Source organism: Anopheles merus, chromosome X (genome assembly GCF_017562075.2).
Source record: "Anopheles merus strain MAF chromosome X, AmerM5.1, whole genome shotgun sequence".
In the NCBI taxonomy this organism is placed as follows: Eukaryota; Metazoa; Arthropoda; class Insecta; order Diptera; family Culicidae; genus Anopheles; species Anopheles merus.
Genome location: NC_054081.1, coordinates 25,880,626 through 25,907,754, shown reverse-complemented (window position 1 = coordinate 25,907,754; position 27,129 = coordinate 25,880,626). Strand labels below are relative to the sequence as shown.

General features: G+C 41.6%; 1 protein-coding gene across 2 annotated transcripts in view; it reads left to right on the top strand.

Annotated features, from left to right (window-relative positions):
- Nucleotides 1–27,129, top strand: part of LOC121593904 (lachesin) — a 226,892-nt gene that overhangs the window by 142,402 nt on the left and 57,361 nt on the right. For both annotated transcript variants that reach the window (XM_041916677.1, XM_041916668.1), the window contains exon 4: nucleotides 15,753–15,853. In XM_041916677.1, the coding sequence (XP_041772611.1) occupies nucleotides 15,753–15,853 (101 nt within the window). The remainder of the gene's footprint in view (nucleotides 1–15,752; nucleotides 15,854–27,129) is intronic.

The window sequence follows — 27,129 nt, the reverse complement described above, 5'->3', positions numbered from 1 at the left end:
CGGCAGTGATGTTGGGGATCGGTATTACATCAGGCCAACGTGTAAATTTATCGATCAACGTTAAGCAGTACGCATTTCCTTCTAATGATGGTTGTGGTCCGATTAAATCTATGTGTACGTGTGTGAAGCGTGCGTTCGGTATGGCTAAAGCGGCTGTATGTCTCTTGTTATGATGTATTATTTTCTTTTTGGTACTCGATACACGTCTCTACGAATGCTTTGCATTCCTTTCTTACAGATGGCCATAGAAAGCGTTGCGATACCAGGTGTGTTGTTTCTCTAATACCAGGATGCGATAAGCTGTGCAGTTTAGAGATGATTAGTAGTGGGCGCTTTGGAAACGAAAGGTCGGATGTATTGTGCAGAAATATCGCAGAAAATAGATTTGGTAGAGTTCGGTATAGCCAGTGATTTTAATATCAGTGATGATGTTTTCGATGGGTTATTTAAAAAATACTGTAGCTAATTGTTGTGCATCTGCCAATTGGTTATAATCGACGAGCGTGCTTATGTTATCTATACGGCTTAGCATATCTGCTACTAGGTTGTGTTTGTCGTATATCGGCCACGTGCCGAAAGAAGCTGATGAAAAGCAGTCTTCTTTGTTGCGCGAGATTGGCTCTTTCGAGTTTTTGGTCAAATGCAGTGGTTAACGGATTGTGATCCGTGTAAACGATAAATTCACGTGCTTCCAAAAGATTTTTAAAATGCTTTATAGATTGGTATATATAGTGTCATGGTTTATCACGTCTGGATCCTTCCTCGGTCTCCACACAACTGACTCTTTATTTTTCTCTAGTCCATCATTTCCAACTGACATACCAAGGTTGCTTAACTAAGATATCCCCCAAAGGTTGCTACGCTACAGTATATAGTATAAAGTTCGCGATCATACAGGATTTTTCAATGGAGTTTAGACTAGCAGCATACATTTTTTGAATAGTTGCAAGAGATTTTTGACTAGCATCCTCTATTTTTGATTACGAGCAATGGATTATTGACTACACGTCAAACATTGCGAGTATTGCAAATGGTACAGTATCGGACAGAATGATAGGACCCTAGTGTTTTCAACGCAGCATGCACCCGTTTGGACAGGTTTGTGTGTGTGTGTGTGTGTGTGTGTGTGTGTGTGTGTGTGTGTGTGTGTGTGTGTGTGTGTGTGTGTGTGTGTGTGTGTGTGTGTGTGTGTGTGTGTGTGTGTGTGTGTGTGTGTGTGTGTGTGTGTGTGTGTGTGTGTGTGTGTGTGTGTGTGTGTGTGTGTGTGTGTGTGTGTGTGGGTTTTTGTCTGAAGAAACGTAGCTGGACATGGTTTCATATTGCGTTGAAGACATTCTGGTTATGTGTGTTATCATGTGAAACAGCGTGCGTTCACACTTGGATAAACGCTAAAGTTTGCATCGATAGCAGCGAATGTTCTTCGGACGAGAACGCAGGTGTGCTGTTTCATGATTGTGCGACAGCGGTGCGAAATGGAAACGCGCACAATAGCAATGAACTCGGCATTCCCTCACAGGTGTTACTCCAGTGCACGACATTGAAAGGCCAGCTTGCATCTCTGCGTTGAAGCTGGTGTGTAAATAGGAAACTTTGTGCGTGCATTGAGCTTGCGCGCACTTGTTCTTTTCAATTGGCGTTTTGTTTCATGAGCGCGGCAGTATTCTGCTCTCGATTTAAATGGGTTGACGCTCACTCGCTTACTCATAGATAGTTTTTATCCATACACTTTTATCGCTGCTCTACAACGATGTAATTCATCACGTGTAGAAGCAGAACGCAGGCTGAGCACGGGATCAGCCGTGTCCAACTTTTTAACCAGCGCGTTCTTTACGGTCCAAGCAAGCAATGTTAGTAACAATGGGTCGAGGTAAACATTGTACCGATTATCAGCACCATATGATAAAGCGAATGGCTGCTGCTGGCATTAAGCGCAAAACGATCGAGTTCATAATGGAACGATCGCGCACTTTTGTGGCAACCGCGCTTCGGACAACCGAAACGTGCTTAGACCGAAACGCGCTTGGACAACCGAAACGCGCAAGTCAACCGGACGTCCTCAGAAGACCACGGCGAAAGAAGACCGTAAAATTGTTCAAATATCGAAAAAACACTGATCGCGAGGGCGGTGGTCCTGCTTATTACATCAAAAACCTAACCCAAAACACAAAAAATACTACTAACAAATCTATCCGAAACGACATACTTGTGAAACAAAAACACACACCAACACACATTCAAACATACGCACACACACCAACACACATTCAAACATACGCACACACACACACACACCACACACACACACACACACACACACACACACACACACACACACACACACACACACACACACACACACACACACACACACACACACACACACACACACACACACACACACACACACACACACACACACACACACACACACACAAACAAACAAACAAACACACACACACACACACACACACACACACAAACCTGGCCTAACGGGTGCATGCTGCGTTGAAAAAACCAGGGTCCTATCTTTCTGTCCGATACTGTATCATCTGCTCGAAATATTAAGATAATTTAAAAAATATTTAGTTTTTATTCATACAATAATTTTTTGCTGTATCACTTTCCGAACAGATCACTTTTCCATTTTTTCGAATTTTTGCAAAAATAGAATCTCAAAATTTAGGCGTTTAGTAAGCTATAATTTGCAATGTTATACCCCAAGTGACATTTGCTCGAAATGGTTTTCCCATATCTGCTCGATTAGTACTCGATACGCTTGAAATTGTGAATTTGTGTGTGATAAAGTGTGTTGAAAGCGCCAAGACTTGGTGCGTTCGTCAATTAGACGTTTTTCTATCGATGGACGATGCCGTCGAGCTCAGTTTTCATTCATAGCTATGGTTTTTGATGAAAAACAAAAGCTGATTTTTGGGTACGTTATTCTATAAAAAAATGGTATTATTTAAGTATAAAATAGGTACATGACCAACTATAACGATAGGAAACATCATTTCCATGCGAATCTAGAAGAAAGTATCGAAAAAGCCGCACCACAGTTGATTTTATAGAACTTTTTCTAAATTCCCTTAAACTGGTATAGTTTAAAAGAAGTTTAAGGCTCCAGTTTAATGGAATTTGCTCGAATTCCCGATTATTCATGCTCGAAAATGTCAATTGGGACCTGCTCTCGGGGTGCTATACTTATAACTGCCAAAAACTAGCGGCGAAAAAACTGCCAAGGCTCGCAAGTTCTTTGCGAGGGCTCTGGAGCAGTGAACTTGTATGGTGTAATTTTCCTATAAAACGAAATTTAAACGTTCGCATAAGCATCAGGTAACGGATAGATGGACCTCAACACCATTATACGTGAAGCAATGCAGCCCGCGAATTGAAATTAGAATTCAATGAATTTTATCAGTGAATAAAAAGTTGTTTTTACCGAAAATTACCGAATTAGCTTCAGATTTTCTAACGAAAACCTCTAAACACGATCTGGTCACTCCGCGCCTTCAACCGGCCTGCTGAAATCAATTGCTCGTAGAGTTAATGTACCAATAGTGGTGCAATTTGCAGTGGTACAAAGGTATTTTAATGGATTTAAAGTGTCAGGTAAAGAGATGAATGTAGTCGCAAGACTCAAAATCTCTATAAACAAATCTTACTACTACTTAAAGTGTCAGGAAAGACAATTTCTAAATATTTTAACACATACAAATTGGAATATATTTATCTTCGCAATCACAACCATTTTAGCATGATCACATCAAATTCACGAAAAAATACATATTTTTGTGACTGTTTCGATGTACCAATAATGGTAGTATGGTTCCTATAGTCGTTGTATTGTTTTCCTACAGTGTATAATATCAATGAAACTTAGCTTTGAAGCTGTTTTCGTATGAATAGGGTAAATGTACCTATAGTGGTGCTAGTACCAATAGTGGTGGTATTGCACTAAAATGTGGTTTATATGGCAAATTAAAAGTAATTAAGTTATTTACGCTAGTGTGAAATGTTCTTTAGCCTTTTACAAAGGGTTTTAAAGTTAAATGGGGCCATTCCGTTACTGAGTGACCGAAAAATCCATTATTTAGTGAAATATGTCAACATTTTTCCAAAATCCTTAGGATTTCATAACGATACTCATATTTTTGTTAACGTTCTAAATGACCACATAACAACGCAATCATTAGTTTTTTAACATAATTGTTATCAAATGATATTATTTTATTCAAATTTATTGGATTTTGACCATATTTATGCATTTTTAAGTGTTTTTTACCATAGTGCCATTATAGATACACAAAACAGGCATGTTCTTATAGTGGTTATAGTTATAAAATCAATAAAAAACAGGTCGTTTTAGATTTTTTCGAGAATATTTTTGACTTTCGTGCTGTTTTCACTAAAATAAGCAACAAAAATAAGTTTTCTGTAAGTAATTTACCTAACAAAGGCCGAAATTCGCTTATTCTACTGAGTGAAAAATCGACTTCCAATCAAGCTAACTCTTCTGGGTATGGGTTGAGGACAGGTGTGATGCAGTACTTTAGTCTAGAGTTTCATCGATCATATTTATACATTTTTTACGATCAAATTACGAAAGATATCATTATTATCGCAGTAAACCTTACTATTCACACGAAAACAGCTTCAAAACTAAGTTATATTGATATTATACACTGTTTTAAGGCATCTTTGTTTACCACCACTATAGGAACACAATACGACGACTATAGGAACCATATCACCATTATAGGTACAACGAAGCAGTTACAAAAATATGTATTTTTTCGTAAATTTGATGTGTTTCCTGATGAAAATGATTGTGATTGCGAAGATAAAACATATTTCAATTGCTTTGTGTTAAAATATTCAGAAAATGTCCTTCCTGACACTTTAAATCCATTAAAACACATCGGTACCTCTACAAATTGCACCACTATTGGTACATTTACCCTAGCAAGGATTGCTGCCATAATATTGATTTCTTGCGTAATTTGATCGTAAAAAAAATATAAATTTGATCAATGAAACTATTTACTAAAGTACTGCATCACACCTGTCGCCAACCCGCACCCGGAATAGTGTGCTTGATTTGAAGTCAATTTTTCATTCAGCCATACAAGCGAATTTTGGCTTTTTTGGTAAACTACCTAGATAAAACTTATTTCTATTGCTTATTTTAATCAAAACAGTACGACATGCCAAAAATATCGTTGAATGAAATCTAATATGTCATGTCATGCAAGGCAGTCCAGATTCTATTGCGACTATTCAAATAAAATATGCTGCTAGTCTAAACTCAATTGGAAAACCCTGTAAGTGCTGGGAAAATTTCTTAAGTGCAGGTGAAAATCTCTTAGAAAAGAAAGCGAGAGGTTCGATACCCTTGGTAGTCAACTGATTTAGTGCAGCTCCCATAGCATGATTTGAAGCGTCAACATCTTAGCCCGCACAGCAAAATCGAGCAGTTTTTGAGCTCGGGTTCTAGCTCGCTTTCCGCCAAAACCGATCGAGAAAGAGAGCAGAAACGTCCGAAGAACCGACCGAAGCTCTTGATCGATTGAAGCGTTTACGGTCGTTCGAGAGAGCGCGCGGTATGTGTTTATCTTTTTCTGACAAAAAAGCTCCGGTACACGACCGTGATGGCGCAAAAATGATAGTGGCCGAAAAATAGTTCACACCCACGTTCTCTTTCTCCCCTCCTTCCCCTCTTCCCCATCCTTTCACCTAGCTCTATCATTATTAGTTCCTGTTCTCTAGCTATATTGAGCGAGAGGTTGAGAAGTTTTCGATCGCTTTGCGCAGCGGGAGGCGAGCTTTACATTTGGGCATTATGAAGGGTGAGCTAAGAAAGCTGCGTTTGCCAGATCGTGTTTGCATTTTTCAAATGCTTGCGTGCTGTTTTCATCCCAGGTAAGTATAGTGGAGTCATTTTTTGTAATTCAATTCTTCATACCGTGCGAAATTTGTTAGCGCTCTGCTGCATGCGGTATAAAACCCAGGTAAAAATTAATCGTGCCAAAGAAGCGTTTCATTTATCTGATATTGGGGCCCTTCACGATTCTAGTCAGCTTTTTTGTATGAAGTTTGACAGTTGGAAACTGAAATCATATAAACACACCATACAAAACCAAACACGAAACTAGCCGGTAATTTTCAGTCTAGATTATTCTAGCCTCAAAGCTAGAATTAGATTCGAGTACCTGCTCGAAAAATGGCAAAACAATAGCTGGCATCGCGAAAGAAATGGTTTAAAATTAACAGTCGTTAAAAATTAACCAGAGTCGTTAAAAATTGCTAGAATTTGGCATCGCGTACGCAATGAGTTCATTTGTTAATATTAACGACTGGTCCTATGCCGCCGTTAAACAAACGACTGTCAAGAGCGTATGCGATACAAATTAACAGTCGTTTAATTATACTGCTCGAATTTTTTCCCCGTGTTTGCCTATATGAGATATTGACTGTTAACTGTTTTGACGATCGTTTATTTTAACAGGAATGAACAACAAATGAACTCAGTTAAACCAAAATGAACTTTAAACGACTGTTAAAATGTGTTCATTTATTCGCGATGCCGGCTAATATAGTGTTTTCATTTATCCCAAGGTGCATTAAAGAGATCTAGTGATGGAATCTAGAATCAAAGTGTATGTGTAGTCCAGGTGGTCTCATAGCTAGTTTTCATAACCAATTTTGAATATCACGGGTGAAAACTTTTGCTCAAACAAACTTTCTGGAGGCTTGACGAATTCACAAAACACTCTTAAAATCTTCATTCAGAAGCAGAAGCGATAAAAATCAATCTTCTAAATTCATACACCATGGGATAAGCCCATAAGCTCAGCTGTATATTATACACACTTAGGCGGCGCTCTGGGACCAATCGAACGAAACAAACAAACACGACTCTGTTCGATAGGTGCTCTGTCAGCTGTTCGATGTCTTACAGACCTGTCATGATGCACTGCAATACGCCTATCTTTTTATCTCGAAAATGAAGCATTTTCATAGTTAAATGAATATCCATCTGCAGGGGGAAGATTCAACAAATAATTTACTAGTTATTCACATCAATAATAACATAAAAATCATTCAAATTTAATATTGAAAAATGTAAACAAACGTCCATACGAAACACATACAGTGCATACACATGCATTATGTACACGCAATAGTTTAATACGTTTCAAACCTGTATATTTGATGTTAAAATTGATTGTGAAGCATTACAAATATTATTGTTAGCTATTTTAAAATATTTTGCAGGTGAATTTTAAGAAGAAAACGAGACAAAATACGAAAACAAACTTGAAATTGTCCCGAATTGAATTTTATCTACTGTAGCTGCTAAGCGTTTGACAGCCAAGGTATTCAAAGCACAGGTGGGTATCGAACATCAAAGACAGAATCAACTGACATGTTCGACTCAATGTTTGTCTTGTTTGTTTGTTTGTGTCTGACATTGCACCTCCATATGATTATATGGATTTGTTCGTGTCGGATGTCGTGTTCGATTGCTGCTAGAGCGCCGCCTTAGATAGCTGCTCGAAAACTGATATACAATGCGAACAGCTGACAGGCTAAAATTTCAGCCTACGAACTTAAATCCGGCTCCATTTTTGGTTCCGGGAAATCAAAAATAACTTGAACCTTGCTGGGTTTTGGTTTAATACCATCCGCGGTTACAAGATGACTATTGCGTCCAGCAACAAAGCTCTTTCTTTCGCGTAGTATAAGGTTGAAACTTCAGTTTTCTTAATTCACTTCAACTGTATTAAAAAATTCACTGAACTTGCTTCTCTTGGCGCGATGGTAGAAAGAGGTCGATTTTCGTCTTCGTGTCCGTTTTAAAACTTCGCGCAAACCCGATTGTGGTCATTGCACTTAACTTGCGCAGGTTCATACGTAGCACGCAAAGCTCCTTCGGGATGAACCATTCCTACTCTCTCTATTTCGCCCGTGTTTACTTCACCTGTGCTATCTGTCCCTCTCTCTCACTTCACCACTACGCAACTGTCAAACTAGAACCCCTGTTGATAAACAACAATGACCGAGAAATATTACGTTTGTTTGCGCGATCTGACTTTTTGTTGGATTAATTGTTAGTCCGTTCTGCCTCAAATGTTCGAACAGTATGCGCAAATGTTGGTGGTGCTGTTCTTCGTTCTCGGAGGCGTCAACATACGGAAAAACAAAGTAAAATCGCCAAGGATGGAATGCAGGTGCCAATCTTTAATGTGGGGCACGGAAAACTTGTCAGGAACGGTAATAGCATTCAAGCTCCTATAGTCCCCATAGGGTCGCCATTTCTCATCTGGTTTCTTTACGAAGTGCAAAGGGCTTGCCCAACAGCTTTTCGAGGGTTCACAAATGCCATTTTTTTATGAGGAAGTCAAATCCAGCTTTTGTTTCACGTAACCTTTCTGGGTCCAAACGACGTAGACGGCAAAAGACGGGTGGACCGGTGGTAATTATTTGGTGTGTTACATTTGTATTGATTGGCTTGCATTTGTTATCGAATATCGTGATATCTTTGTATTCGTTTAATAGATGTGAGAAGTTATCGATTGAACAACATGCAAATACTTGTGCTGATGTGTTTTGTTTTTGATTAGCTTGTTGCGTTTGATATCTACGAGTAGATCAAAGTGTTTTAAAAAATCAGCTCCTATAATATGCGAATCTGCATCTGCCTTTGTTAATGACCGTGTGAACAATTGGTTAAGACCGATCTCTAGGGTTAGGTTTTTTATGCCGTACGTACCGATTGAGCTGCCGTTTGCAGCGAAGAGTTTTCTGGATGGTATCGGGTTGATTCTGTCCTTGTTGGATGGTGGTATGACGGAAATCTTGGCGCCGGTGTCGATCAGGAATCTGTTGTTAGGTCTGCTGTCGTTCACATAGATGCACTCGATTACTTCGGCCTTGCCGAGGTTCAGCTTGATACTGGTGCTGGCAGTGTTTAGCGTAGTACTGGATTGTAGTGGTAAGCTGTCGCTGCTGCGCTGCTACGATGAGGATGCGTTGTAGCTGGTGGTCACGGTCTCGGCTGGGTTGATGAGAGTGTCTCGGCCAGGATGAGTGTGAGAGTGTAGAGAGAAACGCACTACTTTTTTCGGGAGTAAACCGGCAGATGCTCGTCGAAAAAAATACACATAGTGTTTGTGTCGTTAGAGTGCTCTTTCTCACACTTCTCTGCCTTGTTTCCATGGCGATAGTGAAACCAACAGATCTAGCGGTGCGGTGCGCGTGATGGTGTACGTGATCGCATGGTGCTAGAAGTTTGTTGTCCCTATGGCTGGCTAGACGGATGACGCTGTCTGTATCGAGGATTTCTAGGTGTGTTGCTATCTGCATAAGAATATCGATCAGCTGCTAGGACTTCATCTAGGCGGTGAAAGAGTGCATCGATGCGGGCTTCTAAATTGCAGGCTGCGGCAGGAGTATCGATCTCATACACTGTGCAAATGGCATTGCTAGGTGCTTCGAGGATTTTATCCGCTATGCTGGCTTGATGATAACGCGATGTGGTTGCGTTGCAATGATAATGAAACGAACGGTGGTTGGCAAGGCGCGTAACTAAATGATAGAAAGGATGCTATCGGAATATCCTTCTCCTCGCATTCTGCGCATCTCGGAAAACAGCATACTCGGTTTCCGGTCGCCTAGCGAAACCTTCGCGGTAATGCCGGTCGAAAAAAGATATCGCTACTTTATACGTAGAACGCAGCCGAATAGTCCGTCATTTGGACAGACGGATGGACGTAAAAACTTTACACAGGATCGTCGTAGTATTCCCGCTACGCAAATTCGAGCAGTTTCCTGCGCAGGAAATATACCAAAGCCTGCGCTGGCCAGCGCAGATTTTGACTGGTCTCCCGCGCGGGACTTCAGCGATTCCTGCGCAGGCCTGCGCAGGGTTAGTGCCATCTGTTGGCGAAATGGATAAACTATTTCTGGCGGCGGAGCAAAAAAACGGTCAAAAAATTTAAAATTATTGGCGCCCATTTTCTCGTCCGCTTCTTCTCCCTCCCTCACCCTGCCTTGCCTTACTTGCGCTTCAGCCCGTGCCTTCCGCCGCCAGCTGATTGGGTGTTGTGGTGTATGCGTTGATACTTATATGTGCATTGCGGTTATGTATTGTTATTGGTGGGTGTTAGCATTTATTAATTTGTGTGTGACCTTGAGACGCTGTGGGAGAAGCTGGATTGGGATTTAAAGTGTTATCGGTGTATTGATGGATTATTTTATTTCGTGCCGCTGCTGATGAGACCATTCGATGCCCCTGCCAATTGAGGGTGAAGAAGCCTATTTAAAACAAGCGTAGGAGAACGTCTAACACTAATCTAATATTTTTTTATTTGAGCATGTTTGATGCTTCAACGACCTTCTATGCATCATGTAGCACAGTGTATAGTGGTAATATTTTTTTTTTTTATTTGCCGAAATCTGTCTCCAGTTTTTGGGTCTCGACACACACACACACGCACACAGCGCGGGGAAAGTGACCGTTCACTCTATCATGCCGCGATCCCCCACCCCGCCCGGCGCTTTGGATGAGGATGCGATACAAGAAAGCTGAACCAGCCGTTCTACCGATAGGGTAGCCGTAATCGATCATGCGGGGAGGGGGGGGGGGTGGTCTGGTGGGGGGAAGGGGGGGAGTGCGTGCTTGCGTTCGCGCTTTCGTGGGTGCGTGCTTGCGTTTGCGCTTTCGCGGGTGCCTGCCCGCGTACACGCGTACGTGCATGTGTGCGTGTGTGTTTTTGTGTGTGTGTGCGTGCGTGTGGAAACCCCAAAACTATTTGATTCTGATGCGTACATTTTCATCCGCTGCGGCTACAAAGTCCATGCATTTTCGATTTCGCTACCTGAGAGACAACACAACTATCGGATTGGCACCACGATCTTTGCGATCGGTTCTGCTGTTGGGGGTGTTAAAAAGGCACACGATCGAAGCAAACGTGCGTGTGATATGTAGCAAATTTCTTTCGCGCATATGGTGCTGCACCTGCCCGTCCAGAATCTGGCGGCTTGTTGGTTTGGAGAAGTTATCATGACGCGGATTGACCGGCATTGCCTTGGAATGGGCTCGGATCGGTAGGTTCATGTTTTAGTCGAGTGAATTCCGTGCATTTGTCGCGCCACAGCGGTAGACCCGGCAGCACCAAAGTCAAAACAAAAACCTTCCCCGAGTGTGGACTGCTATGCTAAGTTCTTCTTCTTCTTATTATTATTATTATTGGCGTAATGGCCTACGCGATCACGCCGGCCTTTTCAGGACTTGAGTAACACGTAGCCGGATAGTCATCTCTTGCTACGGCGGACGGTTCGGTTCATACGCGGTTAGAACCCACGACGGGCATGCAGATGTGAGGAATGACGGCGGTGCCGCGGGACCGCTCCTATCCAGCGGGTAACTTGCATACTGCCACATTGTCTGCTTCCCGATGCATACGCTGCAGGCAGGAGGAAGGATGCACCTCCACAACAAAAAAACACCGTTATGAACCAGCGGCGGATCTAAAGGAAGACGGACTAGGCGGTCGCCGAATATCGCTAGTCTGTAGTATGCCGTATGTCTACAAGTGGACAGATTATTAGCGACAAGGGCCGCCGGAAAGATGGTCGTTGGGGCCCCGTCGCTGGAGAACCTTCTGCACTCCCCCTCCCCCCCGCCGGCAATTTAAGTATAATGTTAAATCTCATAACAGCTGTATGCCAGTACCCCCTCCTCCCGTCATCAGCTACCATTTACAGGGGCCTCAAATCGTCTTTCCGCCTAGGGCGCCCCCGATTCCCCCTACTCCGCCACTGTCATGAACACCTTCCTTCGATCGATCATAACATTCCGGAAGAAAACACATTTGGCGACAGTTTTGGCACACACACGCACACTCACACCCTTGCGCAGACGGCTCAGCATATCTGTGTAATCTACACCATACGAAAGCAAAAAAGCTTAGTGTAACAAAGTTATGCTTAATGCTTTGCACGTTCAGTTCGATGGCAGGCCTCAGGGACTGCCAGTGAACTTTCCAGTATGCTGGTTTTACAATCAGCTTGCGTTCTAGATGCCGGCGGAACGGTAAGCTCATGAAAATCAGCGCCGGACTGAACGTGTTAATGCGAATTAGGGTTCTGCGCGATGCACAACAAACCCTCCTGCGTAAACTAGCGATTCCTTGGTCATTTTTACATTGCAGCGTTTGAACTCATTGCACTTTTTTAGTTTGATTTGTGAAAATGCAACTACATTGCCGCAATGTTTGTTAACAGCTTTTTTAAGTGCCACAGCAACTCATGAGCATTGACCACAAGTGAGAATGAGATAGCGCTATGGAGGGAATGAGCACGGACGACGGCTGACAGCGATTGGCCGTCTGACGCACCAACACATCCAAACCTTCGGCAGCGCGCTCAGGCGAGGGGAATGAGGCGGAGCCAGGGACGGGCAGCTCGACGAGCTGCTCGACAAATTTGCCGTTGGAGAGAAAAGGAAGGCATGATAAAATTCTCAGAACGGCATAACGCCTTCCGTTGCTTTGCACAGCGGGAAGGTATAAAAAGGAAAATTTGTAAAGCACTTTCACTTTCTCGAAACCAACCCACGATTAGAAACAGTGGATTTTTTTTAACCACTTACCACGTTACGAACTTATTACAGTACCACTGTTACGTACTGTCATAATTGAATTAAAATAAAGTGAAGTTAAGAAAACGCGAATCATTTCGGAAACCAATATATCACCGAACGTTGCTAACGCAACAGGTGTTATAGCTATCCAACTCCTTACAAATCCAATTCGTTTCAAACAAATTGGAGCTTGAGTTGATGCAGTCAGCCGTTTTTTCGTCAGAGTTGATCATTGGTCGTAATTTTATAAATAAATCGAAAATGCAGCCGTAACTCTTGCAAACATTGCCGATTTTGTTCGTTATTTGTAAGACATGCGTTACATATTAAACATCAATTTTTTTGTGAAATAAAATAATCAATCTGATGATGATACACCATTTAAAGCCAAAGAAACATTTCTGGAAAGTCAGGGATACCGTACTGCTTCGAATTACGGACACTTAAGGCATTTTTGGCATGTAATAATGTCTCACTAATTCATATTTAATTCGTCATACCCCAGTACAACTCATTTTACTGAAGCAAACCTTTTACAATTGAGAAAAAAATTAGGATTTTCAATAATTTTGGACAGGACGACGGTCTTACTGACACTTGGTATAGTGTAATACAGGGTTTTCCAATTGAGTTTAGACGAGCAGCATACTTTTTTTGAATAGTCGCAATAGATTCTTGACTAGCATCCTCTATTTTTGATTGCGAGCAATGGATTATTGACTAGGAGCAATTGATTTCAGCAGGTCCCTGCATGACAGCCTAAGAGCGACGCGTTTATAACATCCGGTGTGACAGATCGACTTGAATAATAATCTGTGTATAATATTTAATTTCATCCGCTCATTTGTTTAAATCATTTGTTTTACTGTTATATATCATTCACAAAGAAAGATATATTTAATCTGATAGGTTTTCGATGATATTGTTTTGAATTTATGAATGCACAATAAAACACAAAAGCACTTAACGGCTGAATTGAAATATGCAGTAGTGGACCCACAGGCATAACCTAACCAAAGGCTAGATTGCACAAGTTTTTTTGAGTAACCATATGTAGTTCTATCGATTTTCGATCGAATATCGGTTTACAATTGAGCACACTAAAACTCAATTTTTCGGACCGAAAATCAAATATTTTTCTAAGTATTCACCGTTTAACAATAAATTGGAATTTAATAAATTTTGTGAGTGAATAAAAAGTTGTTTTTACCGAAAATTACCGAATTTGATTTAAATTTCCTACCGATAACCTCTAAAAACAATCTGGTCACTCCGCGCCAGCAACCGGCCAGCTGAAATCAATTGCTCCTAGTCAAAAATCCGTTGATCGTAATCAAAAATAGAGGATGCTAGTCAAGAATCTATTGCGACTATACAAAAAAAGTATGCTGCTAGTCTAAACTCAATTGGAAAACCCTGTAATGCCCTAACGCTTTCTGCTGCATGGGCCAACATCGACTCGCAGGTCGACTCGCGCGATCGCGACACGAAACCGAAGCGAAGACGGTTATAGTGCGAAGGGTATAAGTACAGGTGTGAGGTACGCCATCGCCCTTTTTCTATCGTTATCGGAATAAAAAAGACACGTTCTTTATAGCTTATTGTCATAAACCAAATTTTATAAAACGTGTCATTTAATTTACTATAGACTACCGGTAAAAATAAGTTGCTTTCGCAACAATTGGATTTGCATGGGTCATTGAACCAAAGTACTGCTGCGTGATTTGAAGATCGTTCCTATATGGCCATAAATCATCTATCTTCAAATGTTGTTGTTTTATTACTATCACTGAATCTTTGTTCTTGTTATTATAATTGTCAAAAACGTAATTTTATGCAATTAATCACTTCTTACTTCGGCTGTTCGAACATTTTGTATGGGAGATTGTAGTTTTGCGAATTGTAAAGCTTATAAGTTTTATTCTATACATCATTTTGAAATAGTTCATAGCTTGCGTTTGTCGTTAGCTTACGAATAAGATATGTTTTATTTTAAGTCAGCTTGTTCTTCTTCGGTTTACCGAACGACTTGCGTTGTCATGCCTCCTTATACTATACTTATTATCATACTTACCCTTTAGATACTTATTAGGTAACACGAATCTGGATAATCAGCCTTTTACTACGTGAGGCTGTCTCTACTAGATTTGAAATCACGACGGGTATGCTGTTAAGTCGTGCAAGATGACGACATAATAACATGCCCATCATGGGTTCATGTGTACAATGAACCTTCGTCTCGTAGCAAGGACTTACTATCCGGCTGCGTGGTACTAAATAAATCTCGAAAGCCTCGAAACCTATAGTCTAAGCAGGCATGCAGCATATAAAGTTACCACAAATAGAAGAAAAAGAAGAATTAAATAAAGTTATAAGATTACTACTAGGTGTTCAAAATATAATAACATGGAAGATTGATAATGCATTAGGCGAAAACCTATTTGCTATGCAATATGTAATATACCATTATGAACTATCCAATATTTTTGGCCGAAAAGTTTTTTGAACATTAATTTAAAGTAATATTGAAAGTAATATTTAAAGTATACATAGCGTTCAACTTAGAATGGAACGTCTCTCCGTAGCAATGATTGGCTATCCGGCTGTGTGGTAATGAATTAAGTCTCGAAAGCCTGTATTGGACGGCATGTCCTCGTAGGACGTTACGCCAAACAGAAGAAGTTAAAGTAATCTTAAATTACTACAAACTTAAAATAACAAAATATTTTTTTATAAAACAGTGAATAACGATATAAATTATTGGAAATCCGTGTGTAGCAGTGGCGATCGCCCCGACACACATTATCATTCATTTGTTATGTGTTCTTGCAAACTTAATTGTTGCAATAGTTATTTACCGCGGTGTTGTAGCACCGAGCGCATGGAATGTGTTACCATCCGGAGAATCAAAAGAAATCCTACTACCAATGAATTTTATAATGGATATCATTCGTAAATAATCAAATCTAGCTAATTTGAGCTTGTTAAATGTTCTTATGACAAAAATAAAACTCTTATGATTATCACTTTATTTCCATTTTTTACATGATCCTGCAACAACGTGCGGAATTAAACAACTCACATCAATGTCTCAATGCCACCACAGATAGGTTACTTAGATGTAGTTATTCCACCAGATTTTATCTCCGAAGATACCTCGTCAGATGTCATAGTCCCAGAAGGCAGTTCAGTGAAATTAACATGTAGGTAAGTAAAATTGCACATGCCTACTATGGAAAAATTAAGTTTTATTAAATTTGCTGCTTCCAATAAAAGGTTTTTTAAACTTGCCAAAGAATGCAAGATAAGACGCTTAAGATAAGACTAAAAAATCATTTTTGGTTAGATAAATTGTATTTTTTGATAACTCTGTTTATTCTTTTGAAATGGTCAATGGCCTTAAATGATTTTAATTTGCTTATTTAATAAAACTTTTTTTATACAAAAGAAACAAAGAGGCCGTGTTGCTTTAAAGTAGAGAATACAATTATATTTATTGGCGCTACAATCCATATTGCCTTTACACTAGGTATATATATATATTTAGAAGGCTGATTTTTATCGCTTCTGCTTCTGAATGAAGATTTTTAGTTGTGTTTGTGAATGTTTGGTGTATTCGTTAAGCTACCAGAAAGTCTGTTTTAGCAAAAGTTTTCACCTGTCCTCTCAAAAAGTGAAGTTCAAATTTCCTTATAAAAAACATGCTGTGAGATCACCTGGTCTACATACATTTTGATTCTAGATTCTACCACCTCTCGTTGGGCAAAGCGACGGGAGAAATCATTGCCTTTCGACTATTTTCTCAGGCCTTCTCCTTCTGCCCTACAGCAAATTTGTCAAGCAGCTCGTCGAGCTACCCGTTCCTGGTCCCGCTTCTAGCCCCTCACTTGAGCGGGCTGTCGAAGGTTTAGATGTGTTGGTGTACCGGACAGCCAATGGTTGTCAGGCGTCGTTCGTGCTTTTTCCGTGCTGTGGTGATTGAAAAACTGTCATAAAAATGGCGGCGTTGAAGATGAATTTTCTAAAATCAAACCAAAACAGCGCAATGAGCTCAAACGCAGCAGAAAAAAATACTGTGGAATCGCTAGCTTACGTTGAAGGGTTTGCTGTGAAACGCCCAGAACCATAATTCTAAGTAGCACACGCAACACAGGTAGCCATGGCCGCGCATAGGAAAGCTTAAACCAGAATGCATAAACCATAACTTTAAGTTAGGCTAAGTTTTTGCTTTCGTACGTTGTAGATTACACAGATAGGCTGAATCGTCTGTGCATAGGTGTGAGCATAGACGGATTTATCCATCCCGGAGCCCTATGCGGGGGATCGAACTGGGGCCCCTAGTTACTTAAAAGTCCCGAAAATTAAATTGCATTTTTATGAATGTCCTATTACGAATACCATAATACATAAAACATAATCTTGAATTCGTTTAGGAAAATATGATGATTTTTTGAATATTATTTTAGCGATATCTATAGTCTCCTGTAAAAAGGAGTAGGTTCATAATTCAAGGTTGTTCATCATTGTTTTTTTCAGGTAGTGCGATAAATCAAAACTATATTCAAATACTAGCTAGTGTTTGGTGTAAAAATTTCAATTCTCTTTAGAAGTTTTCCAAAACAACTACTCATTTGGTCGATATACTAAGCTAAGAGTCTTTTATATTGAAAGAAATTAAACAATGAAATGATAGACTGTCGTTATTAAAACTCATTCTTCTTCTTGACCCAACAACTGCTGCCGGTCAAGGCCTGCCTATACCCACTAGTGAAGTGAGCTTGGCTTTCAGTGACTTATTGTTACCATAGCAGGATAGTCAGTCCTACGTATGGGGGCACGGTCTATTCGGGGCTTGAACCCATGACGGGCATGTTGTTAAGTTGTACGAGTTGACAACTGTATCACCAGACCGGCCAATTTCAATGCCCATTATCAAAACTCCAGACTTATGAAATTTCAATACTGTTCTAGTTGGTTTATCTTGATTTAGTTGCCACGATCATAACCAGTGATCTTGATCACTGTAACAGTCTGACAATTGGTCTAGTACAGCAGTCGGAAAACTTTTGAGGCAAAGGGCCAAATTTAGCAAATGATCTAAAGCCGCGGGCCAGGAGAATGCGGTTTTTCTATTATTTTGCTTTAGTTATTATATTATAAAATTTAAATAACAAAATAATTTGTATTTTTCTGTTTTCCTATAATTGTTTCATCCAAGCAAGTTTAAAAATTGATAATATTTACTTAAAAACTAATTGTATCTGTTGGGATGGATTTCTCGTTAACCGTACAAGAACGATTCCTGAAACTTAATTTCAAGTTATATTAGTATATCACAATCACTGTTTCACCTTCACTCACTTTTCTCGTCCCTTTGCTAATGTTAATCACTGGCAAGTCACTTGTCTATAGGCTTTGTCGCTGGTCCTTACTCCTCGCTGGTTGGATCGCTTCTCTTCCAACGTTCTACTCTGTTTTTCATTGCACTTCTCTTGGCGTTCTTCCGGAGAGGCTTTCGTTTCTTCAGGGGTGCTCAAGCACCAAGGGTGTCGAACGGTTTCGTCGCAACAGTATCCTTTAATCATTTGAGGATGAAAAGAAGGGCAATAGTGTGATAATTCAAAACATAACAAAGCAAGAGCAATATCACTTCTTGATGACTCCATCCTCCCACGCAGCAAAAAATATTAAGGCTATTCTGGGGATGATACTAAAGTGTTATTGACTGAAAAATTATCGAGGCAAATGTGCATTTAGTATTTATAAATATGTTTTATGGACAAGTTACGCCATGTCAGATAAATTGATTAATGACTCATCGTCGTTCTCGTTAAAACAACAGGGGTTTTTCAATTTTCTTATTTGCTTTCAAATACGATGCAAAATAACCTTAAAGCAGATAAAAAGAAAACAACTGATTTGTGTGAAATTTAGAAGAACAAATAGCAGGAAAAATATTATCACGAAAAAAATGTATGCTATTTCAGTACATCTAAAACTTTGTTTTCCATGTATTACGTTGGTGACAGTCGCATACAAAACTTGAAATAAATTCATTGCAACCAGACTTTAATGTATCGAATCTTTATAAAATTTCGTATGCGACCTTCATTTCGATAGTCTTATTGTGGTGTTAAAATTATTTTAATATTACATAATGGTTGCATTAAAAAAATGGACAACAATTGTCGATTTTTCATGGGTTTATCTTAACCCGCTTGAACAAAACGTTAATTGCACTTTGAGTAGTTTGACTAAATTTGTCAAATCTATCAGTCGAAATCTAACCTACTTACTTACATACTTACTTATCCGGCGATACAACCGCTTTGCGGTCTTGGCCTGCCTCAGGAGTGTCCGAGACCGCTCATGGTCTCGCGCCTTCGTCTGCCAGTCCGTTATCCCGGCCTTAATGGCGGACGCCTCCACGCCATCTTGCCACCTCAATTTGGGCCTACCACGCCTCCTCTGTCCTTGTGGACGGCCTAAAAAGACTTTACGCGCTGGGTCGTCCGTTTCCATGCGTACAACATGGCCAGCCCACCAGAGCCTGGCGAGCTTGACACGCTGTACAACAGTGAGGTCACCGTACATCTCGTATAGCTCGTCATTATAGCGGCTCCTCCATTGTCCTTCCACACATATGGGGCCAAGTATCCTTCTGAGCATCTTCCTCTCGAACGCGGCTAAGAGGGTTTCGTCAGATTTGGACAGTGTCCATGTCTCAGAGGCGTATCTGAGTACCGGTACTATATAGGTACTATATAGTCCCAGCCTCGTCCGTCGCGACAGTTTCTTTGAGGTGAACTGATTTTTCCGGTTGACCGGTTGGCCGCCAGCATCCTTGTGCGCAACTCAACTTCTATGCTGTTGTCGTTGCTGACCTTTGACCCCAGATAGGTGAATTCTGGGACGACTTTAAACGTGCGTTCACCTATCTGTACATCACGCCTACGTAAGTTCTGATTATTTGTTGGTAGGCCCGCTGATGTTGCCACCATCAGTTTGGTCTTTGCCTCGTTTATCTGCAATCCGAGGCTCTCTGCCGCCTGCTCGATCCCTTGGTAGGCTTCTGCTACATAGGAGAGCCGCAGACCAATGATGTCTATACCATCAGCGTATGCCAGGATCTGGGTTGACTTATAGAAGATGGTTCCCGTAGTCTCCACCCTCGAGTCACGGATGGCCCTCTCTAGCGCCAGGTTGAATAAGAGACAAGCAAGCCCGTCCCCCTGGCGCAGACCCTTGGTGGTAGCAAAAGGTCCTGAGAGTTTTCCATCCACCCTCACCTGGCATGTGACGTTGGTCATAGTCATTCTAACTAGCCTTATCAGTTTGGCCGGGATTCCAAAAGAGCTCATAGCGTCATAAAGTTTTACCCTGGCTATGCTATCATATGCGGCTTTGAAGTCAATGAAGAGATGGTATGCGTCGTGTCTGTATTCAGCCATCTTCTCTAAGATCTGCTGCATGGTGAAGATCTGATCAGTGGTTGATTTTCCGTTTCGGAATCCTCTTTGATAGTTTCCGACTATCTCTTCGACGTGCGGGACAAGGCGATCCTGAAGGATCAGGGAGAATATTTTATAGGCGGTATTGAACACCGTAATACCCCTGTAGTTGTTGCAGTCCAACCTGTCTCCCTTCTTGTATACGGGGTAGATGATGCCGAGATTCCAATCACAAGGCATCGATTCGCTATCCCACACCTCAGTAACAATTTGGAGAATCTCGTCAAAGTTTGACGTTTGACGTTTGACATGAAAGTCGCATTCGCAAATCGCTCAGTATATTTTCTTGAAAATCGCGCTGTTTATCACACTATTTTCCGGTTTCTGTATTGCCACAGTATTTTAGAACACCGTTCCATTATCGTACAATAGTTCGTTTATCTCTGCTGACCAAAAATTCGCGTATATTTCGTTTTTCGGATCGTACCTGAGTTCGCGTGTCCTGAACGCCATCGCTCTTGTTGCTGCAACGACAACCTGCACCGTTCCCGTAGAATGGCCCGTATTTGCAATGCCTGCACTATGGAAATTGTGGAGGCATCTATCAGCTGCTGCTTGTGCGACTCTCCATTTCATCAGCGCTGCACTTCGATTCCCACTGATCTGTTCCTGCGCATTTCGGAATATAAACAATTACATTGGTGCTGTATTGGCTGCAACAACGTATTTATGAATCCGCGCACCAAGTTCGTAAAAAACGCAGCCATGCAATTTGGCTTCCAGGCGGCAATAACAACAGTCGCCGAAAGCATCAAGACCGTTATGGAGCCATTGACTAACGAAATCAAAACTGGGTTTGCACGGATGTGCCAGCTCGATCTTAAAACTCCACGAAGCAGACACCCCCCCCCCCCCCCCCCCGCTAAAATTCGTCGCATTAATCGGTCAAAACGTTTGTTCTCGGATGTTGCTAATGACAACCGTACGTTGTTTACATTTGGCGCCGGACCCATCAACACCCAAAACAAGAACAACCAGAACCAAAATAATAAGCCGATTGATGATATGTATCGCAAAAATCGAGCACCACCCATGATCACTGGCACAAACAAAGATACAACAACATTTCCTATCAAAATAGTCCACGCTCAGTCTACGATGCAAAAATGCGCATTGTATATTTCCCGGCTCGCTCCGGATACATCCAGTGACCAAATTGTACAAATGGTCAAACAAGCTTTGTCAATTGACGATGTCACTGCATATTGCCTTATACGACAAGGTACAAACACAGCAACACTCTCATTTCTGTCGTTTAAGGTGTTAGTGCCTCTTACTAAACGTGAAAGGGCTCTTTCCCCCGATACTTGGCCGCTTGGTCTATCGGTGCGTGAATTTGTCGACTACCGTAATGATCAACATAGTGCAAATTTTCGTATACAACGATCCAGGGGAATTCTAACCCCCACAACATCGGCCTCGGTACCAGCCACTCAGTCACCACACTCACTGAACAAAACAATCCTCTCTGCACACACTCCTCGCACTTCACCGATCCCGCAATAGCACGAATCAATTGTCACCTCACACATTCACAATCACAGTATACGCAGTATAACGTTGTCCCGCACAAACACATCCACGAAACCATGTCTGTTACAAGACTTAATCATCATGAGTGCACTCACCTGACGAATACTTCTCCCGCAATGAACGGTAATCCTCAAGATACGACACAAGAATACACATACACCGTAAACAACCTGCCGCTTATCAACATACCTGCCGTTGCTTATAACAATGAAGCAGTGATGAACACTGCTTATGTTCACCTTGTTCCTGTTCCTACATCATCTCCCTACGAACACAATCTGTTGACGATCGATCTATCAGAGACAAATGACAACAACGCAGCTGCTTTCATCCGTGACTATGAAACTGTAAATATAAACAACACTTTACATGCAGGGGTTGCTTCCTCAAATTGTCGATCGATTAACGATCTAACGTTTTTATATCAAAATGTTAGAGGATTAAAAACTAAATGTCATACGGTATTCGAATATGCCTGCACTTCCCATTATGACGTTATCATTCTTACTGAAACGTGGTTGGATTCGTCGATTGAATCGTCGCAGCTGTTCTCTGATCAATACACGGTATATCGACATGATCGTAACACCAAAAATAGCGCCAAGCGCAAGGGAGGTGGGGTTCTTATCGCTGTTGCCATTCATTTGCGTACGTTATTATGTTCAACGCCCGGCACTGTTGAACAATTCTGGATAAAAATTTACTGCAATAAACGCACTTTAGTCATTGGTGCAGTATATATTCCCCCGGACTTGATTAATAACCCGGTCGTTATACAAACTATCTGTTCTACTGTCGATGATGTTGCCTGGAATGCCAATGAAAGTTGTATTTTATTTGGTGCTTTTAACTTGCCATCGCTCACATGGAAACTCGATGAAATGCACTCTCCTGCTCTACAAGTTGATCACTTAAACTCACGGATTACTGAGACTTTACGTCATCTTCTCGACTCCATAAACAGCAATGGACTATTTCAGATCAATAATGTCCTTAACGCATCTGATAATCTTTTGGACCTGATCTTTGTGTGCGGTGAGACCCTGAACGTATGTGCAACCGAAATCTCGCATTTTCCTGTTGTTGCTGTTCACCACCATCATCCACCGTTAGAAATACGTATTACTCAGGCTTCGAGTGCTGCTAGCATACATGAAGCTTCGCTGCAACATGTTAGCGGTTTACGAGACTTGAGAAGAATAAACTTCTCTTATATGATGCAGTTATTGTCGTCAATAGTTTGGTCATTTCTCGTGGGAAATCCTGATGTAAATTTTGCGCTGGAACGCTTCAATTGCATCATTATGGAAATTATCGAAACCTGCAGCCCTCTTAGATGACCACGAACTAATCCCCCCTGGGGTAATGCACGCTTGCACCGCCTGAAAATAATTAAAGCTTCGTGCTACCAGTCCTTCAGCAGAAATAAAACGCAACGCTTGAGGCTGAGATTCATCGCAGCCCACAATGCATACCGACGCTATAACAGAAAGCTTCACTGTCGATTTCTTATTCGTATCCAGTTCTCGTTAAAAAGACACCCAACACGCTTCTGGAAATATGTTGAATCGAAACGTGGTAATAATTCGCTTCCGTCCATTCTCACTTACAACCAGCGGTCCTCGAACAGCAAGGAAGAAATGTGCAATCTATTCGCTGAACGTTTCAAAAGCTGTTTTGCTGCGGATGATCTTCGTTCCTCACTTGATGCAGCATTGGAAAATGTACCTCGTGATGCTGTCGACATAGATACACGTGACATAGATATTTCTGAGGAATCGGTTATCCGTGCTCTTCGGCAAGTAAAAACATCGTTCAACCCTGGACCAGATGGCATTCCAGCGGCAGTCCTTGTTAACTGTGGTGACATATTAGCAGAACCTCTGGCACGCATTTTTAAACTCTCGCTAAACCAATGCACTGTTCCCGAAGCTTCGAAATCTTCTGTGATGTTTCCTGTGTACAAAAAAGGTGATAAAAATTCTGCCATTAACTATCGCGGGATTACCACACTGCCCGCTGGTGCCAAAGTTCTTGAGATCGTCGTGCAAAACTCGATTATGAACAGATGCCGTTCTCTTATCTCAACGCACCAACACTTATTTATTCCTCGACGTAGTTTTTCCGACTGGTGTGAGAAAAATTACCTAGTAATATCTGTCGATAAGTGTATGTGTATGTCGTTCCACCGAACTGTCTGTCCCATGACCCATAACTATAATATATCTGGAACCATACTGCGACGTTGCCAGACTTTTAGGAACTTAGGCGTTACCTTAGACTGTAAATTGAATTTTCATCAACACTGCTCCGATATTTTCGACAAAGCCAACTAAATGGTAGGTTTCATTCGCAGACAAACGAGAGAATTTTCCGACCCACAGTGCCTTTTAATGTTGTACAAGTCTCTTCTTCGTCCACTGCTTGAGTCTTGTTCTGTAGTAAGGTCTCCTTCATCCAGCTTTTGGTCCAAAAATTGGAGTCAGTACAGAGAAAGTTTACACGTTTTGTAATTCATCAAAGTACTGAGCCCACCGCGAGAGGACCTCTGGCTGGTTACTAACCAGATCTCCATGCTTGTTGCGACAGCAGGTAACCTTAGGTACAACGTTGTTTCGGTGACCTGCTATCGCTTGGTAAAACTTTCGTGTCGGTCCGTACGCCTCTCTGGTTTGCTCGAGTTCCCGCATGTTTTGCTCTTCCAAAGCATGCTTCTTGGAGCGGTGAGCTCGTTTCTCTTCGCGTATGAGCCGTGAATATTCCTCTGCGCATGCCCGCGTTCTATGCCGTTGCTGCATTGCTCGGTATGCAGTGTTCTTACGTTCGGTCACTTGTCAGCATTCATCGTCGAACCAGCCAGATTTGGTGTTGCCACGACGTGGTGGGAGTATAGTTCTTGCACAGTTTATTATTTTTGGTTTAAGAGCGTTCCACCTCTCGCTCGTAGTTTCATATATGTTTTCTGGTAATAGAGACTCTTCTAAAGCGGTTTTGAATTCCTGTTGGACAGTAATGTCCCTTAGAGAGTCCATGTTGAGCCGAGGCTGCGTGTTTTCTCCGCCCCCATTGTCGCCCCCATTCTACAACGTATCACTAAGCCAACCAAGTAGTGATCGGAATCGATATTAGCTCCTCGATATGTTCTGACATTTAACAGGCTGGACTGTCGTCGGCAGCTTATTAACATGTGGTCAATCTGGTTAAAGGATTCTCCATCAGGGTGCGCTCATGTGACCTTGTGGATTTTCTTGCGCGCATATTTGGTACTTCCAGCAACCAGATTGTTCGCTGCGGCAAACTGGACCAATCATTACCATTATCATTACTGTGCTCATGCAGACTGTGACAGCCAGTGTATTGGCGGTACATTGGCTCCCTACCGACTTTTGCGTTGAAGTCCCCCAGGATGATTTTGAGGTCATGCCTGGGGCACGCATCTACGATTCTAGCGAGGCGGCCGTAAAAAAGGTCCTTCTCCTCTTCCTCTTTCTCTTCGGTAGGGGCGTGAACGTTTATGAGGCTTATATTAAAGAATTTGCCTCGCATGCGCGGGGTGCATAGCCTATCGTTTATAGCCTTGAAATCTATGATTACGGATTTCAGCCGGAGACCTACGGCGAAACCCGTTCCGAGCACGCGGTGGCGGTCGTGGCAGCTGTAATAAATGTCGTAGCATTGCTTACCACGCCTGTTGTGCACACCGTTCCCTAGCCACCGAATCTCTTGTAGAGCTACGAGGTCCATGCTCAGTGTGGCTAGGGCGTCATCAAGTTGTTTCAAGGCTCCGGCTTTGCTAAAAGTGCTTACGTTCCATGAGCCCATTTTGATCGTTGTCCGGGGGCATTGCGTTGGGTCGGTATCGTGAGTTCCGTTTCGTAACTCTCTGTTGCTTTCCGTAGTTCGTTTGTTCCGTGAGACTGGGTGACTGGCCTTGCGCCCACGTGGCCGTTTTATTTAACGTCGGGCACCCAGTTTCCCGGTATCCCGGGACCACCCTCCTGTTTCGTCATATGCCACCATCTGCCCAAGGAGTTGGATCTAGCCCGTGTACCCAAGCTAGGATATATGGAGGCACATGTTACCACTCTGCACGACGAGGACGTGTCGGAATAGGAGTTGGATGGGAACTCTAACCATGATGGACAAAAAAGTGAATCTAAAGCGTGCTCGATCTAAGAATGGCACCCCGTAGCGTCCAAAATGGACTCCGTGCGGAAGTTTTTGGACGTCATATATACTCGTTTCGGCATTTTGGTCACCAACATCTTGCCACTATTAGGCAATAATCAAAGCATCAAAAGAAATCCTAGGTTCATTTTTAAGGTTCCAAAAGAAGTTGAAATTAAGACAGAGGGCAAAGTGGCTACATTACTGCGTTAGCTGGATCGGGAGATCGATGCAACCCACCAAACAGTAAATAATATCTGGGAAACATGAATAAACAGATCAGAAATTAGAAATCACAGTGGCAAACAGTTACGCGAATACTCAATGCAATAATTTCAGGTGAATTTCGACAGACTTTCGATATGACACCCTAGTCTGCAAACTGGTCCAACATCCGTCACCTCTGTCCCATCGATTTTTTTCTGCACCAACGTGATGCAAAAACTATACTCTAACAATTTTGTAGCGAAAACTTAGGAGAAATTGATAAAAATCGAAGGTAGAACTTAAATCATGCATGTTTTTGTCCACCATGGTGAAAATTTCTGATAACTGACGAAAAACAAGTCGCAAAGTCTTGAACTTATTTGTGCAAGTAAGCTTAAATAATTACCTTTCAACTACTATTTTTTCAGCTGCCAGTCGAAAATGGCACATTATTTTCATGCAAAAGTTTCGGGGATATTGACCGCGAGTTCGAACATACTGAACGGTCCGTCATTCCATAGTTCTTTTATTAAAGTTGAAAATGTACGATGGTATAATATGCCATACCGAACTAGATTCCAGCAGTGGACGAACAAAAGACTTGTACAACATTAAGAGGCAGTGTGGGTCTGAAAATTCTCTCGTTTGTCTGCGAATGAAACCTACCATTTTTTTGGTCTTGTCTAAAATATGGGAATAGTGCTGTTGAAAATTCAATTAACAACAATATATAGAATAATGCCTAAGTTCCTAAAAGTCTGGCAACGTTGCAGTATAGTTTCAGATATATTATAGTAATGGGTTATGGGACAGACAGTTCGGTGGAACGACATACACATACACTTATCGACAGATATTACTAGCTCATTTTTATCGCACCAGTCGGAAAAGCAGTTCTCTAAACTTTGCAGGGAGATAACATAGAATGCTTGATGGATTGGAAGGAATAGCTTAAGATCGTCCGCGTACAATAAACATTCATTGTTGCTAACAGCCGAATTCATTGAAAAAACGTCATTGAAAAAAAGTGAATAGAGTAGTGATCCCAGGTTGCTACCCTGTGGA